At 38.2% G+C, this 13,638-nt stretch overlaps 1 protein-coding gene across 2 annotated transcripts in view; it reads right to left on the reverse strand.

Moving 5' to 3' along the window:
• The window catches only part of LTBP1 (latent transforming growth factor beta binding protein 1), a 206,029-nt gene that overhangs the window by 142,970 nt on the left and 49,421 nt on the right, over nucleotides 1–13,638 (reverse strand). For both annotated transcript variants that reach the window (XM_070932503.1, XM_070932502.1), the window contains exon 4: nucleotides 638–813. In XM_070932503.1, the coding sequence (XP_070788604.1) occupies nucleotides 638–813 (176 nt within the window). The remainder of the gene's footprint in view (nucleotides 1–637; nucleotides 814–13,638) is intronic.

The raw sequence follows: 13,638 nt of genomic DNA on the forward strand, positions 1-13,638 counted from the left end.
AATCTTAATCATAAAATTGGATTAAGTCTTAATAATTCTGAAGGATGGTTCTGAAGTTATGCTTTAGGGATTCCACAGGGCTCCATCTGATCTTCCATGCTGTTCAGCTTTTTACACAAAGCCATCTGGGATTGCAAATTGAGGTTTTCACATATACATTCAGCCCACTTTTTTCATAAAATCCAGGAGAATTCCACAATTATTTGTTTTGTGCACAATCACAGATTGTATTTATTAGACTTAAATCCTACTTTTTCCTCCCTGGGAACCAAAAGCAGATTACATGGGAATCTCCCTTCATTCTTTCCCTATAAAAATCTCATGAACCTGCAAGAGAGAGCAACTCACCCAGTTGCCCAGTGAATTACCATAGCTAAAGTTGAACTGGAATCTGAACCTTCCCTGTTTTAATCCATCACATCAGCTCTTGTTTTGCTGGAAGACAAATACTAATTTTGCATTTTGGATTCCAAATTAACGTCTCTTTCAAGCTGAACTCAACCATTAGTGAATTCCTAGATATGTCCGTGTAGTGAATATAGAAGATGTTTACTACCGATTTTCACTTATTATAATAACATAACTTCCTTTTAACTTTTGTTTGTTTATTTCACTGCAGCATTTCAGCCATACTTACTCTGATATGATGTTGCAAGCTGATCCTGGCTCACTCTTAGAGGTAAAGAGCTCTCTGTGGACTGTTCTCCTGAGAGCACTTTCTTTGACGGATAGTACTTAGGCTTGATAACATATTCATGTGTTTGGCCATGATGCACATTCATCATCAAACTCTGGGATGAAAGTGGGATAATTCTGTTCGAAGAAATAAGAAAAATAGAGAAATTGATAGGAAAACATTATGTTGGTCAGAAATTAAATTAATAACAACATAAAGAACAAATAATTTCTAATGGCAACATATTTAAATCTTGATATTAAAAAAAATAAGCTAAGAAAACTTGCTATGTGATAGTTGCAAACATACAAGAAAATCACAACCCTTCCTTCTTACAACTGAACCCCAGTAAGTGCCTATGATTCCTATGATTGGGAAGACTTAAAACTCTCAGTTCACCAGGACATAAGGGTGTACTTCAGCTCTAAGCTTAGAGTAATGGGAAAAAAGGAGGAGAAAGGGAAAAAAAGATAGGTGCCATATGCTACTGGAATAAACCCAATCGTTAATACCATTACAGTGGATTCTGAAAGAGATTCAAATACTTAATTAACTGAACATTGTTACTAATGTAACATCTTTGATTTTCAGAGATTATAAATAATAAGTAACATTCAATTCCTGGTGTGGACAAAAGCCTGCAACATATCAGTAGTCTACCCACCATTTAAATCAGCAGCCAGGAACATATAATAAAACAAGGATATGCAGAAGTAGATTTACTTCTTTTAGATGTTTATTTAATTGCATGAGGTTAGCAAGAATTTTTGCCTTCCACACTGTAATAAAAACCATAATGAAATTGCTACTTCTTCCTCCTAAAAATTATATTGCTAAAATGAAGAAAGCTTGGAAAGCTATGGATGGGTGTTTGATGTAGGATTGCGTTTTTCAGTTCTAGCATTCAAATAAATTTGTGAATTCTGATTTTTTTCAAATTTTAATTCTCTCTCTCACACACACACATTTCCCCCCCCCTTTTCTCTTTCTTTCTTTTTGACATCTTTCTCCAGCTGATGGATCTTGGGGTTCTAATGAAAAACAAAAGATTTTGCAAGCACAAAACCTCCCAATCTCTCTCAAACAATTTAGAAACTTTCTTTTCCTTACTGATATCATTAATCTTTTAGAATTTTTTTGGAGTAGGAGGCTATAACAAATATAATAAATCATCATTTATGCCTCGGTGGTGCAGGGGACTAAAGTGCTGTTAAGTGCTAGCACTTAGCTGCCAGCTGCCTGCAATTAGTGCAAATTCGAATCTCACCAGGCTCAAGGTTGACTCAGCCTTCCATCCTTTCGAGGTAGGTAAATTGAGGACCCGGATTGTGGGGGCAATAAGCCAACTTTGTATAGAACAACACCGCTTGGGAGGGTCCAAAGCCCTAATAAGCAGGTATATACAAAAAAGTATGCAGGCTATTGCTATAATGCATTGTAAGCCGCCCTGAGTCTACAGAGAAGGGCGGCATATAAATTGGACTAATCATCATCATCATCATCATCTTGATTACACATTAAAAATGTATGTTTATATACTGGTTCCATTCATACACTGCAATAATGATTGCTGGCTTATTGTCATTGTATCTCTCTTCTCTTGTGAAAGCCACCACCAAGGTATAATAGTATACGGAATAGCCTGGCCAAGGTGGAACACTTTTTAGGCCTATTGGTTTCACAAAAGTTCACCATTTACTATGTAAGTAAATTGCTTATATTTACAGGAATGAATTATTAACTCGGAATTGATAGCAACATTTTGTTTTTTTTTATTTTTTTATTTTAATATTTTTATTAATAATAAAAAAACAAACCAACATAGATACATTAAAACAACATACAAAACAGACAAACATCAATTCAGTCCAATGACTGACTCTTAGAAGTTACTACAACGGTGGGTTATTTTCATATTTCTATTTGTATCTATATCTACATTCACATATTTACATGGTTATATATGTATATATATAATTGACTCCTTGTTTACTTCTATGCATTTCTATTGAATAGTCAAAAATTATCTTTATATTCCTATTTTTGCCTCCAGCCAGCTGTACCATCTTTGCCATACTAAATAGTAATCAGTATCGTCTTTCTCTTGGAGGATGAGAGAGGATACAACTATGTATAGGGGAAAAGAAATTTTATCCCTCAAACAGATACCAAAAAGGACAAGGGACCAAAGAAGGAACTACAACTTTCGAACGGCACAGTTGAATAAATTTAAAATAAAGTTCCACTGGCTAATACCGGAGGGTCTATTAATCTCCTGGGAAGACAAAAAATATAGAATTGATAACTTAGAAAAAGCACAGGACTTTTTCGACCAACACTTCGTACTGGAGGAGGAGCAGGAGAGCAGAGAAGAAGAGGAACTTAAGAGGCAAGAGGAACAGCGGACAGAGAAAGAAGAAAGAGATCAAGAAGAGGGGAGAAGATTGGAAAGAGAAAGAATGGAGAGAGAGGGAGCGGGGGAAAAGACGCAAAGAATTACTAGAAACACAAAAAGACTGAAAACAACGAATAGATAAAGAGAGATGGAAAGAGAGCTAAAACTTATTTCAATCAATATAAACGGACTTAATTCACCAGCCAAAAGAAAACAGACATTTACAAAACTTCAAAAACTAGAAATAGATATCATAACACTCCAAGAAGTACATATCAAAAGACAGCATCAAAAATTATTGGACAATCAAAGATTAGGAAGACTATATGCATTTCTAGGAGACCAAAAAAAGAGAGGAGTCGTAATATATGTAAAGAAACACCTAAAAACAAAACAAATATATGCAGACACAGAAGGACGTATCTTAATAATAGAAATACAAACAGGATCCAAAACAATATTATTAATATCTATATATGCACCCAACGGAAACCAAAATGACTTTTTTAAAAAGCTACATAATATAATCAAAGACCTGGAATACGAAACTATCTGCATGGTAGGAGACTTCAATGCAATCATGGACATAGAAAAAGACTATCGGAGTAACAAACAAAGTAAAACTAGAAAGAAAATTCTACCGGAATCTTTCAAAGACATGATCAACGAACTGCACTTACATGACGTATGGAGAGAGGCAAACACACAAACAAAACTGTATACATATTACTCGAACCCACACCAGTCATGGTCTAGGATCGACATGGCCTGGATGACTTCGGACCTCAGAGAGGAAGTAAAAGATATCGAAATAGCAGCGAACACCTGGGCAGACCATAACCCCATTAAAATAGTATGGAAAGGACATCGAAAGCAAAGGAGGTGGATGATGGACATGAGAATAATAAAAGATAAGGAATACATACAGATGATTGAGAAAGAGGTTAAAATGTTCCTACAAATAAATACTAAAGAACAGACATCGCTTCAAAACCTTTGGGACACAATTAAAGCATACATAAGAGGTCTTACAATTGTGTATATGGCAAAAAAAAATAAAGAGAAACAACAGTCAAGGAATAAGTTGTTAGAACAACTCAGAATATACGAACTAGAATTGCAGAAGGAACCCCACAACAAAACAATAAAAGAAAAATTAAATCTTACTAAACATAAAATCAATCTGATTACCCAGACAGAAATTGCACAGAAAATCAAGCTAGCAAAACAGAAACATTTTGAGCATGCAAACAAAACGGGGCGGTGGTTAGCGTATAAACTGAAAAAAGAAAACGAAAGGAGAACAATATTTCAATTGCAGGACAAAACAGGAGAAATATACCATACCAATCTAGACAAAAAACGTATAGTCAAAGATTTTTTTTCAAAGTCTCTACAAGAAAGAAGAGATCCGGGATGAAGACATTAAGGAATACTTATGTAAAACAAACATTACAAAATTAGAGGAGTCCCATAGAGAAGCATTAAATAGACCAATTACGATGTCCGAGCTGGTGGAAGCAAGGAAAAAGCAGAAAAATAACAAGGTTCCAGGCCCGGACGGAATACCAATGGAGTTTTCAAAAACTGTCAAAATGCAATGGATGAACTGTTACTCCAAGTTCTCAATGATGCATTATTAGAAGCAGAAATTCCCAAATCCTGGACCAAAACCATTATTACACTCATCCCCAAAGAAGATACGGACCCCACACAAGTTAAAAATTATAGGCCGATCTCATTGCTCAATGTAGACTACAAACTCTTCATGTTGGTTATAACGCAAAGACTGAAAATAATTATTTATAAATACATACATACAGATCAGAATGGTTTTGTCCCAAGAAGACAGATCAAAAACAACATAAGAACAATTATCAACGTCCTGGAATATTACGAGAAAAGAGTTGACAAACAAGTAGCCTTAATCTTTTTAGACGCACAAAAGGCATTTGACAATCTAAATTGGAATTTCCTCATATTGCAACTAGAAGCCATGGATTTTGGTGTCAAATTTTTACATATGATTAGACAAGTATATTCCAAACGGCCAAAATTATGATTAATGGAGATATGACTGAAAATCTGGATATACAAAAGGGTGTGAGACAGGGTTGCCCTTTATCCCCACTACTGTTCATAATTTCATTGGAAATATTACTAAATGAAGTTAGGAAAGATGTGGAAATAAAAGGTTTGAGAACACGGAAAGAAGAGTACAAATTGCAAGCCTTCGCTGACGATGTGGTATTTATAAAGGAGCAACCGGAAATAACAGGAACCAAACTTTTAGCGAAAATAGAGGAATATGGAAGAGTCGCAGGGCTTAAAATTAACAAACAAAAAACTAAAGCATTAACAAAGAATTTGACAAAGGTACAGGAGACAAAACTAGAAGATAAATTAGGAATACAAATTGTAAAGAGAATAAAGTATTTAGGAATCTGGCTTACTGCTAAAGTAATAACAATTAGAGAAGACAATTATAACAAATTAATGAAACAAATTAGAAAAGATCTGGAAACGTGGAACAAATTACAACGGTCATTTCTAGGGAAAATCGCATCCATAAAAATGAATATACTGCCTAGATTACTCTACCTCTTTCAAGTAACCCCAATCTGGCCAGGAAAGAACTTTTTTAAGGACCTTAATAAAATAATAACAAAATTTATTTGGAATGGGAAAAAGGCCAGAATCAAAATAAAGTGTATGCAAGATATTCGGGAAAAAGGAAGTTTAGGCCTACCGGACTGGGAGTTATATTACAAAGCAGCATCGCTAAACTGGATAAGGGATTGGATAGATCTCAAGAATAAAAGAATGCTACTACTAGAGGGCTTTGAATTACAACGCGGATGGCGTGCCTTTTTGTGGGAGGGAAAGGACAAGCACCACGGATATTTCCAGCAACATATTATCAGAGAATCACTGTACAAAACATGGCAAGAGATTAGAAAGCACTATACCAAAATTCCACGATGGTTATCGACAATGGAAGCACTAATATATCCCAACGCCATGGATATAGAGAAAATGAGGAGTTATAAAGAACTACTGAACAGTGAAGGAGAATTACAAACAAGACAAGAATTACAAAATCAGGGTATAGACATTGATTGGTGGCCATACATGCAAATAGAATCAAGATACAAAACTGATCGGGCACAATTTGGATTCCAAAATGAACCAAATGAACTGGATAAAATATTACAAAGTACAGATGAGAAAACGATTACCAAAATTTATAAGTACCTACTAAAATACAAATTAGAAGAGGAGGTCGTCAAAGAGAATATGATAACATGAGCCAAAAATATAGGATATACTATTGAACTGGATAAGTGGGAAAATTTGTGGAAGATAAATTATAAGATGACATTGTCTATACCCTATAAGGAAAACCTTTACAAAATGTTCTACCGATGGCACCTCCCACCGGCGCGCCTGGCCAAGATGTTCCCAAACACATCTACAATGTGCTGGAAATGTAAATCACAGAAAGGGACATATTATCATCTCTGGTGGTCATGTCAAAGGGCAACACAATACTGGCAACAAATTAAAATAATGATTGAAGAAATCACAAAACAAAAACTGGAAATGAGGCCGGAAATCTTTTTATTGGGAATAATCACAGCACAATACACCAAAGAAATAAAATATCTGATCATCCATATCCTCACAGCAGCACATATACTCTTTGCCCAACATTGGAAATCTGAACAGTTAACCACAGAGGACAAAATAATAGCTAAAATTACAGAATGTGCAGAATTGATAGCAACATTTTGACATACATACAACTTGTAACAAGGAAACCACATATTTCAATAATCAGCCTTTCACCAATTCAACGTTTCAGCTACCTACAGTATATGAATAGACAAAGGTTTAAAACTTGCTCTTAACACCAAAAGGCATGTTAAAGTCAATATATGGGATCCAACAGTGGCCAAACATAATCAGTGGGTCCTGAAAACTTAATATTCCCTATGTTGCTTTTATGCAGATAGAAATTACTGTGGGAGTTGTGTTGGTCTCCTTGTTGAAACAAATTTAAAATCATTACAGTTTATAGTATAAGCTCAAATATCACTCATCTAGAGCTCAAGAAAATTATCCTGATATATAAAAAAAAATCTTGGACTCCCTTTATCAAACAGTTATGACAGGCAGAGTTGAGAAAAATAACTTTTGGCAAGGAAAATGATGTCTAGACTAAATAAGCCAGTCCTAACTTGAGCTTTCTTTTATAAATGAATGCTATTTATTGGAAGTCTTATACTTCCTCTGCAGCCAACAACTGCTTAAAGAACCTGATCTTCTTTTTTTTCAAAACATGGCTTAAGATTCTAAATGGCAATGTATATTTTCTAATTTAAATTTGTCAGAATATTTCCATTCCTAGTATATCCTTTTCCTTACAGAACCTACTGATGTATTTGTCATTCTGTTTTCGTGCAGTTACATTTACATATAACAGACAACAAAAGCCTGTCAAAAGTAGCATATATTGTTCCACAATAAACTGCCAGCATAACAAATTCAGCCAAAAACCAGAAACATCAGTTGCATAATAACAAACAGAGACTGACTAGTAGTAGCTATTATTGGCAATTTTCTGAGAAGCTATATACTAACTGGGTCAGTACTATTAGTTCTGCAGCAAAATGGGAACTGTCTGTCCCAAAATACTGGCAAACAAGCCTTCTTGCTACTACAAGAGGCTGTCTAGGAAAGATGTAAATCTTCTTCCTGCCATATCCCGTAAGGCTCTTTTGCTTTAATCACTAGAGTTGTTACTGCTGTCCCCAGTTAATAGAATTAATTGGGGTTGAATACTACATTTCTTGGTAAGGAAATTCAAATCACCCAACAATTAAGTTTGTTAAGTATGGTATAACAAGGACCGAGTTCGCCTAGAATGACAGAAACCTAGTTTCAAATCCAGCTTCAGTCATGAAAACTCTCAAGAAGTTGCTGAGAGAGAAAAATTGAGAAGGCACATCTTTCCTGAAAGGTGAAATAAAAATCCAACAAGCCAACAAATAGAATCACATTTCTTCTTTTCTTCTTCATGAAAAGGCATGAAGTCAGCTGGGTGACCTTAGGCCCGTAATGGCAAACCTATGGCATGCGTGCCACAGGTGGCACATGGAGCCATCTCTGCGGGCACGCAAGCTGTTGCCCTAGGTTGCCTTCACTGCTCATGTGTGCGTGCCGGCCATCTGATTTTCAGCTGGGCATGCCCACGCCACCCTTTCCCTCCCAGGAGTCTCCACATAGCCCGTTTTGGATGCCAGGTAAGTACAGGGCTCACTTGGAGGCTCTGGGAGGGCGAAAAACGGGCCTTCCGGAAGTCCGGAAATGGGCTGTGTTCGCCCTCCCCAGGCTCCAGGAAAGCCTCCAGAGCCTGGGGATGGTGAAAAACAGGCCTATAGGGCCTACCGGAAGTCCAGAAATGGGCCATTTCTGGCCTCCGGAGGCTTCAGGGAGGCCTGCTAGGCCTAAAATGGGGCGCAGGAGGGGGGTGCGCGCATGCGCAGGGGGTGGGGCATCACAGGGTTGGGCGTGGGGGACATTGCATTATGGGTGTGGGCATGCGCACACAAACACACACACCCCACCCTCCCCACACTTTTGGCACGCAATGGCAAAAAGCTTTGCCATCACTGCTTTAGGCTAATTCCTCTATCTCAGCCCTCGGAAGGAAGCAATGATGAACCTCTTTGGAAATATAACCAGGCAAACTCCAGGGGCCTGCCATGGCAGATCGAACCTGGAAGTCCTAGCACATGTCTTAACTGAGATAGAGTTTTCTTCAATTGCTTTGGACTAGTGAGCCTACAGTTGAATTTAAAAAAAAAAAAAAAAAAAGAGTGCTCCCACAATGTAGCTACTTTGGGAAGGAGAAGAAAGCCTGTTCAAAGGGCAAACTGGTGAGGATGTTGCCTTTGAAGTTTTCAGCCTCAAGGATCCTTCCCACTCCCCATCATTATTTCGTTTTATTTTTTTCAAAACAAAATATTAGGGTGGTCCACTATTTTACATTTTTAAGAGTGCCTACGAAACAATATGGGGAAGAGAGATATTGCCAGCAAAATGCAAACTTTTGCATTTTTAAAATTAGGAGAATTTAAAATTAACGAAGTTGGATACTTTAGGAGAATCAACAGGTCATATGACATTTGGATGTTTATACCAAAATACTAAGAAAGGAAACTATCTCGGATAGTCTATTACATAACATTAAAAATATTTTATGATAACAGAAACAATTCTAATGTAATAGATGTGATGCATCTGAGTACAGATACAGAATGCTGTAACATTGTCATCAGTGAAATGTGATAAATAGTCTGACATTCCAAGTCATAAATATTATAAGCACAATAAAAGAACAGACACTTTTTAAATGTTGTTCATTAGAAGTGTATTTTAGATGCTGGTGATAGGTATATAATTTCCATTAAGGTTCTATTTATTATTCTGCAGCCAAAATGTTTTTCTTCTCAATTTTTCTACATGTCCTGACCTTTCTTTTTCTTTTAAAATTCTGGCTAGCAAAATAGATTTATTAAAAAAAAAAAAAGCCCAGATCAGTTTTAGTTCCCAGGTAGCTACAGGTAGTCCTCAATTTACAACTGTTCATTTAACAATGGTTTAAAATTATGATGGCCTCAGAAAGTGATTTACAATCTGTCCTAAAAATTATGACTGTCATACCACACCCATTGTCATGTGGTTGCAATTCAAGCATTTGACAACTGGCTTACATTTACGACAATTTCAGCATCTAAGGGTCCTGTAATTGCAATTTGTGACCTTTCCAGCCAACTTCCAACAAGCAAAGTCAATTGAGGAAGCAGGATTCGCTTAACAACCATGGTAAAAGTGCTCATAAAATCAGGTCTAATCACGTGATGACTCGCATTACACAACTGCGCTGACTTGTGATTGAAATTCCAGTTCCAAATGTGGTCATAATTTGTGGATGATTTGTATTTTATTATTTAGATTTTTAAGTATAAGTTTCTTTAAACTTTTAATTACTGTATTTTTCAGAGTATAAGACGCACCTACCTTTTTTGGTGAGGAAAAGAAGAAAAAGAAATCTCCCTCTGCCTCTGCGCAATTTTGCCTCTTTCCAGCAAACAGCCTGCTTTACTTTCATTTTCGTTTTCAGCATAGCTTGATTAGCACAAGGGGGAAAAAATCTGCTCCAGAAACTTAGTTCTTTGCAGCAAGCAGCAGAGCCCTGCGCAAAACAGCTGAGAGCAAATCAGCTGAGAGTTGGGAGGCCGATCCAATCAACTTGTGCTAATTAGGCTGTGCTGAAGCTGAAAGGAGCTGTTTTTTTCTTGCTGTTTGCTTGCAAGGAGGTAACTGCTGGGAGGCAGAGGCCAAAGGGCGGGGGCCAGTGGGTGGGCAGGGCTACATTTGGTGTATAAGACACACCTAAATTTTCACCCCCTTTTAGGGGGAGAAAGACTGCTCTTCTGAGAGGTAAAGTGACCAACAACCCACTGTTTACACAATAGCTACTAAGTATGTAAGAATCCACTGATACTGCAGACTGATCCAAAAATTTTATTTAGCAAAAATTAAAATTAAGCTGAAGTCCTAAGTAATTAAAACCAGCATCTAGTCAAGTCAGTGAGAGTTAGTTCTGAATATTTCCCCACTCCCAAATCAAATGATTTTAAATCCATTTCTCTGAAAACTTCAATTTTTGAAGATTGAATGAGGATTTTATTAAAGTTTTTCATGAATAAGTACTCTCTCCTAGCTGTATGATATACGGCAACTGTTTCTAATTTACAGCTCCCAATAGCTCTAGCCAGAATGGCTAATTATGTGGGAAGCCGAGAGGTTTTTGTTAAAAACGGAGTCCACAATGTCTGCTCTAATAAGATTTTGAATTGACAATGTGGAAAGAACAATTGCTGCCAGTGAAAACTATAGGCAAACACATGATATAGAGGACACCACGGTTAAGGAAGAATGGTCTCACAAAAGACCTACAAATACACAAAGTAACAGTGGAAAACTCTTGAAGGCATAGAGGTAGAGAAAAAGTTAATTGAGAGTCATTTTCTTCATCTATATAAGCATACCCTATTATGTCCAAGGGTCAGCTCTGTATGAGTGTTAAAGCATTTCAGAATGCACAGTTCGTATTTTACCCCCGTTTTTCTTCAAGATACACACAAAGTCTGTCTGTTTAAGAACGTTATTTTGAGGAATTGTGGCTTCAATGTGCTTCCAAGGACAACAAGCAAAAGACAATAAGTGGTACCATCAGTTTCATTTGTGGGATACTCTACCAAGAATAGGGAATTTTTAAATAAGTATTGTGAAACTGAATAGAAGGGACTAAGATCAGGTTCATAGGAGAAACTTAAGCTTCTGAAATACAGGTAGTTCTTGCTTAACCATCTTAATTGGGATTGACAACTCCACAGCTAAGCAAAGTGGTCACTAAGTGGGAACTCTTATAAACTACAACTGCAGATTCTAGCTGAAAAAAGGCAAGACTAATCAATTTCACAGCTTCTGCTTTTGTTTGTTTCCTAACCACTCCTCTGTCCCTTGGAATGCTCAGTGTCTGCTTACTGACTTGTACTCATAAAAAACAATGCAAATGCTCCACAGCCCAGGGCTAAAAGCTGCAGGCAGTCTACACAAACAGCTCACAGTATTCTACATAATCCCTTCCTCTCCAATGCCTTTGTCTATGAGGGGAGAGTAGACTGCTAGCTCTTCTACACATGGATAAAAGCAAAGCAATTTTATCTACAGCAGGAAAGGGTCAAGCAAAGATTAGATTGCTTGCAAAAATCTTGCTTTTTTTCCTCCCCCTCCCCCTCAAAGAGTACAGAGATTGGAGAGGAAGAGATTTCAAGAGAGTACTGTAAATTGTTTGCATAGTGCACCTCTGGCTCCTAGCCCAGGTTGCCAGCGTGATCACACTGCTTTCAATGTAAAGAAGAGGAAACATCTTACTCTCTTACAGTGCCTTTCTCTCCAATCTCTCTGCTCTGCAAGGTAGAGCAGGTGGATGGGAGAAAAAAAAACAAGTTAGGCATAGGATAATACATACTGATTCTAATAGTGATCATGTGACTGAGGGAGGCTGCAAAGGTTGTAAATGGTCATAAATTAGCCGTAAATTATTTTCAGCAGCATCATAAGACTGAATGGTCACTGAATGGTAAATAAGCAAGGAATACCTGTAAAGTAGAAAGTGATCAAGTCACCAAGAAATTGGTAGTTTTTTAAAAAGTGATTGTTTCAAAAAAATGTATGAAAATTTATGTGCATAAGAAATTATAGTGTGAAAAGGGGCTTTGGTCTTACCTGACACGCCCTTTCTCGGGACTACTTCCTTGAAGTCTTGAGAGCCAGGTGAATCACTCAGACCTCCAACCAATTGATGTCATGGCTCAGATCCTCCTGAGTCCACTGACCTTGAACCATGCATGATCCTAGGTGAGCTCCCCAGCCGATGAGGCTGGCGTAGGTTGTCAGAGTCAGACAATGAGGCTCTCGGAACATGCAGCCCCTGGAGATGGTGTCGGACATGCACCATTTAAGGGAAATGAAGACCTCTGGTGGAACCTGCACTCTGGTTGGGGTTGTACTCTGGCGAGCCCTCTGATATGGGAGGAGGAATCACTGCAGAGCCCTGTTGTGGAGTCGTGATGCCAAAGCAGGACACCATCTTTCCCAGAAGCTGTGATAGCAGCAGCAGAGAATCTGAACATTCCGTCCAGACACATCTTGCCAATTCCCTCAGACTGGATTGGCACTCCTGGGAAAGATATACCTTGGACTCCACTGTATCTATGATTGCCCCCAGGTGGAGCAATTGAGTAGAGGGGACCAGATGGCTTTTGGCCAGATTTATGGAAAAGCTGTGATTTTGTAAGACCTGAATAGTTGTATCCAGGTCCCACCTTGCCAGGGGTTCCGAACTGGACTGGATAAGTATGTCGTCCAGATAAAACTGGATTCTTATAGGCAGAGTTCAGAGATGGCCCACCAGTGCGGCCATCAGTTTGGTGAACACCCTGTGGGCAGAGGACAGGCCGAACGATAATGCTCGATATTGGTAATGTTTCCCCGCATAGTGGAAGTGGAGAAACTCTGTGGGCTAGAAGGATGGAGACATGAAGTTACGCTTCCGTCAGATCCACTCTCCAAGATGGTCTGGAGTGACTGCATCTTGAACCGCCGCTAAACAATATAATGGTTCAGAGTCTTGAGATCGAGAATTGCCCTCCATCTTACGAGGCCTTCTGTATCACAAACAGCCAGGAGTAAAACCCCTATCCATGTTGCCCCTCTGGAACCAGCTGTATGGCCTGAATGTCCAATAGATGTTTTATGGCCAATCCCATGAGGTGCCGCTTTCTCCAATCTTGCGATACAGGACAGTGGACAAAGAGCCTCGGGGGGGGGGGGAGGAATTCCAGGGAAAGGCCCGACATCACCATCTCCCTGACCCAAGCATCCAAGGTGGTCGGCAAATAGCACCAGATGGCCCCCTATCGGAGGATCG

The sequence above is a fragment of the Pituophis catenifer genome, unplaced genomic scaffold (genome assembly GCF_029215685.1).
Source record: "Pituophis catenifer annectens isolate HBS135680 unplaced genomic scaffold, rPitCat1.0.hap2 SCAF_1, whole genome shotgun sequence".
Lineage (NCBI taxonomy): Eukaryota > Metazoa > Chordata > Lepidosauria > Squamata > Colubridae > Pituophis > Pituophis catenifer.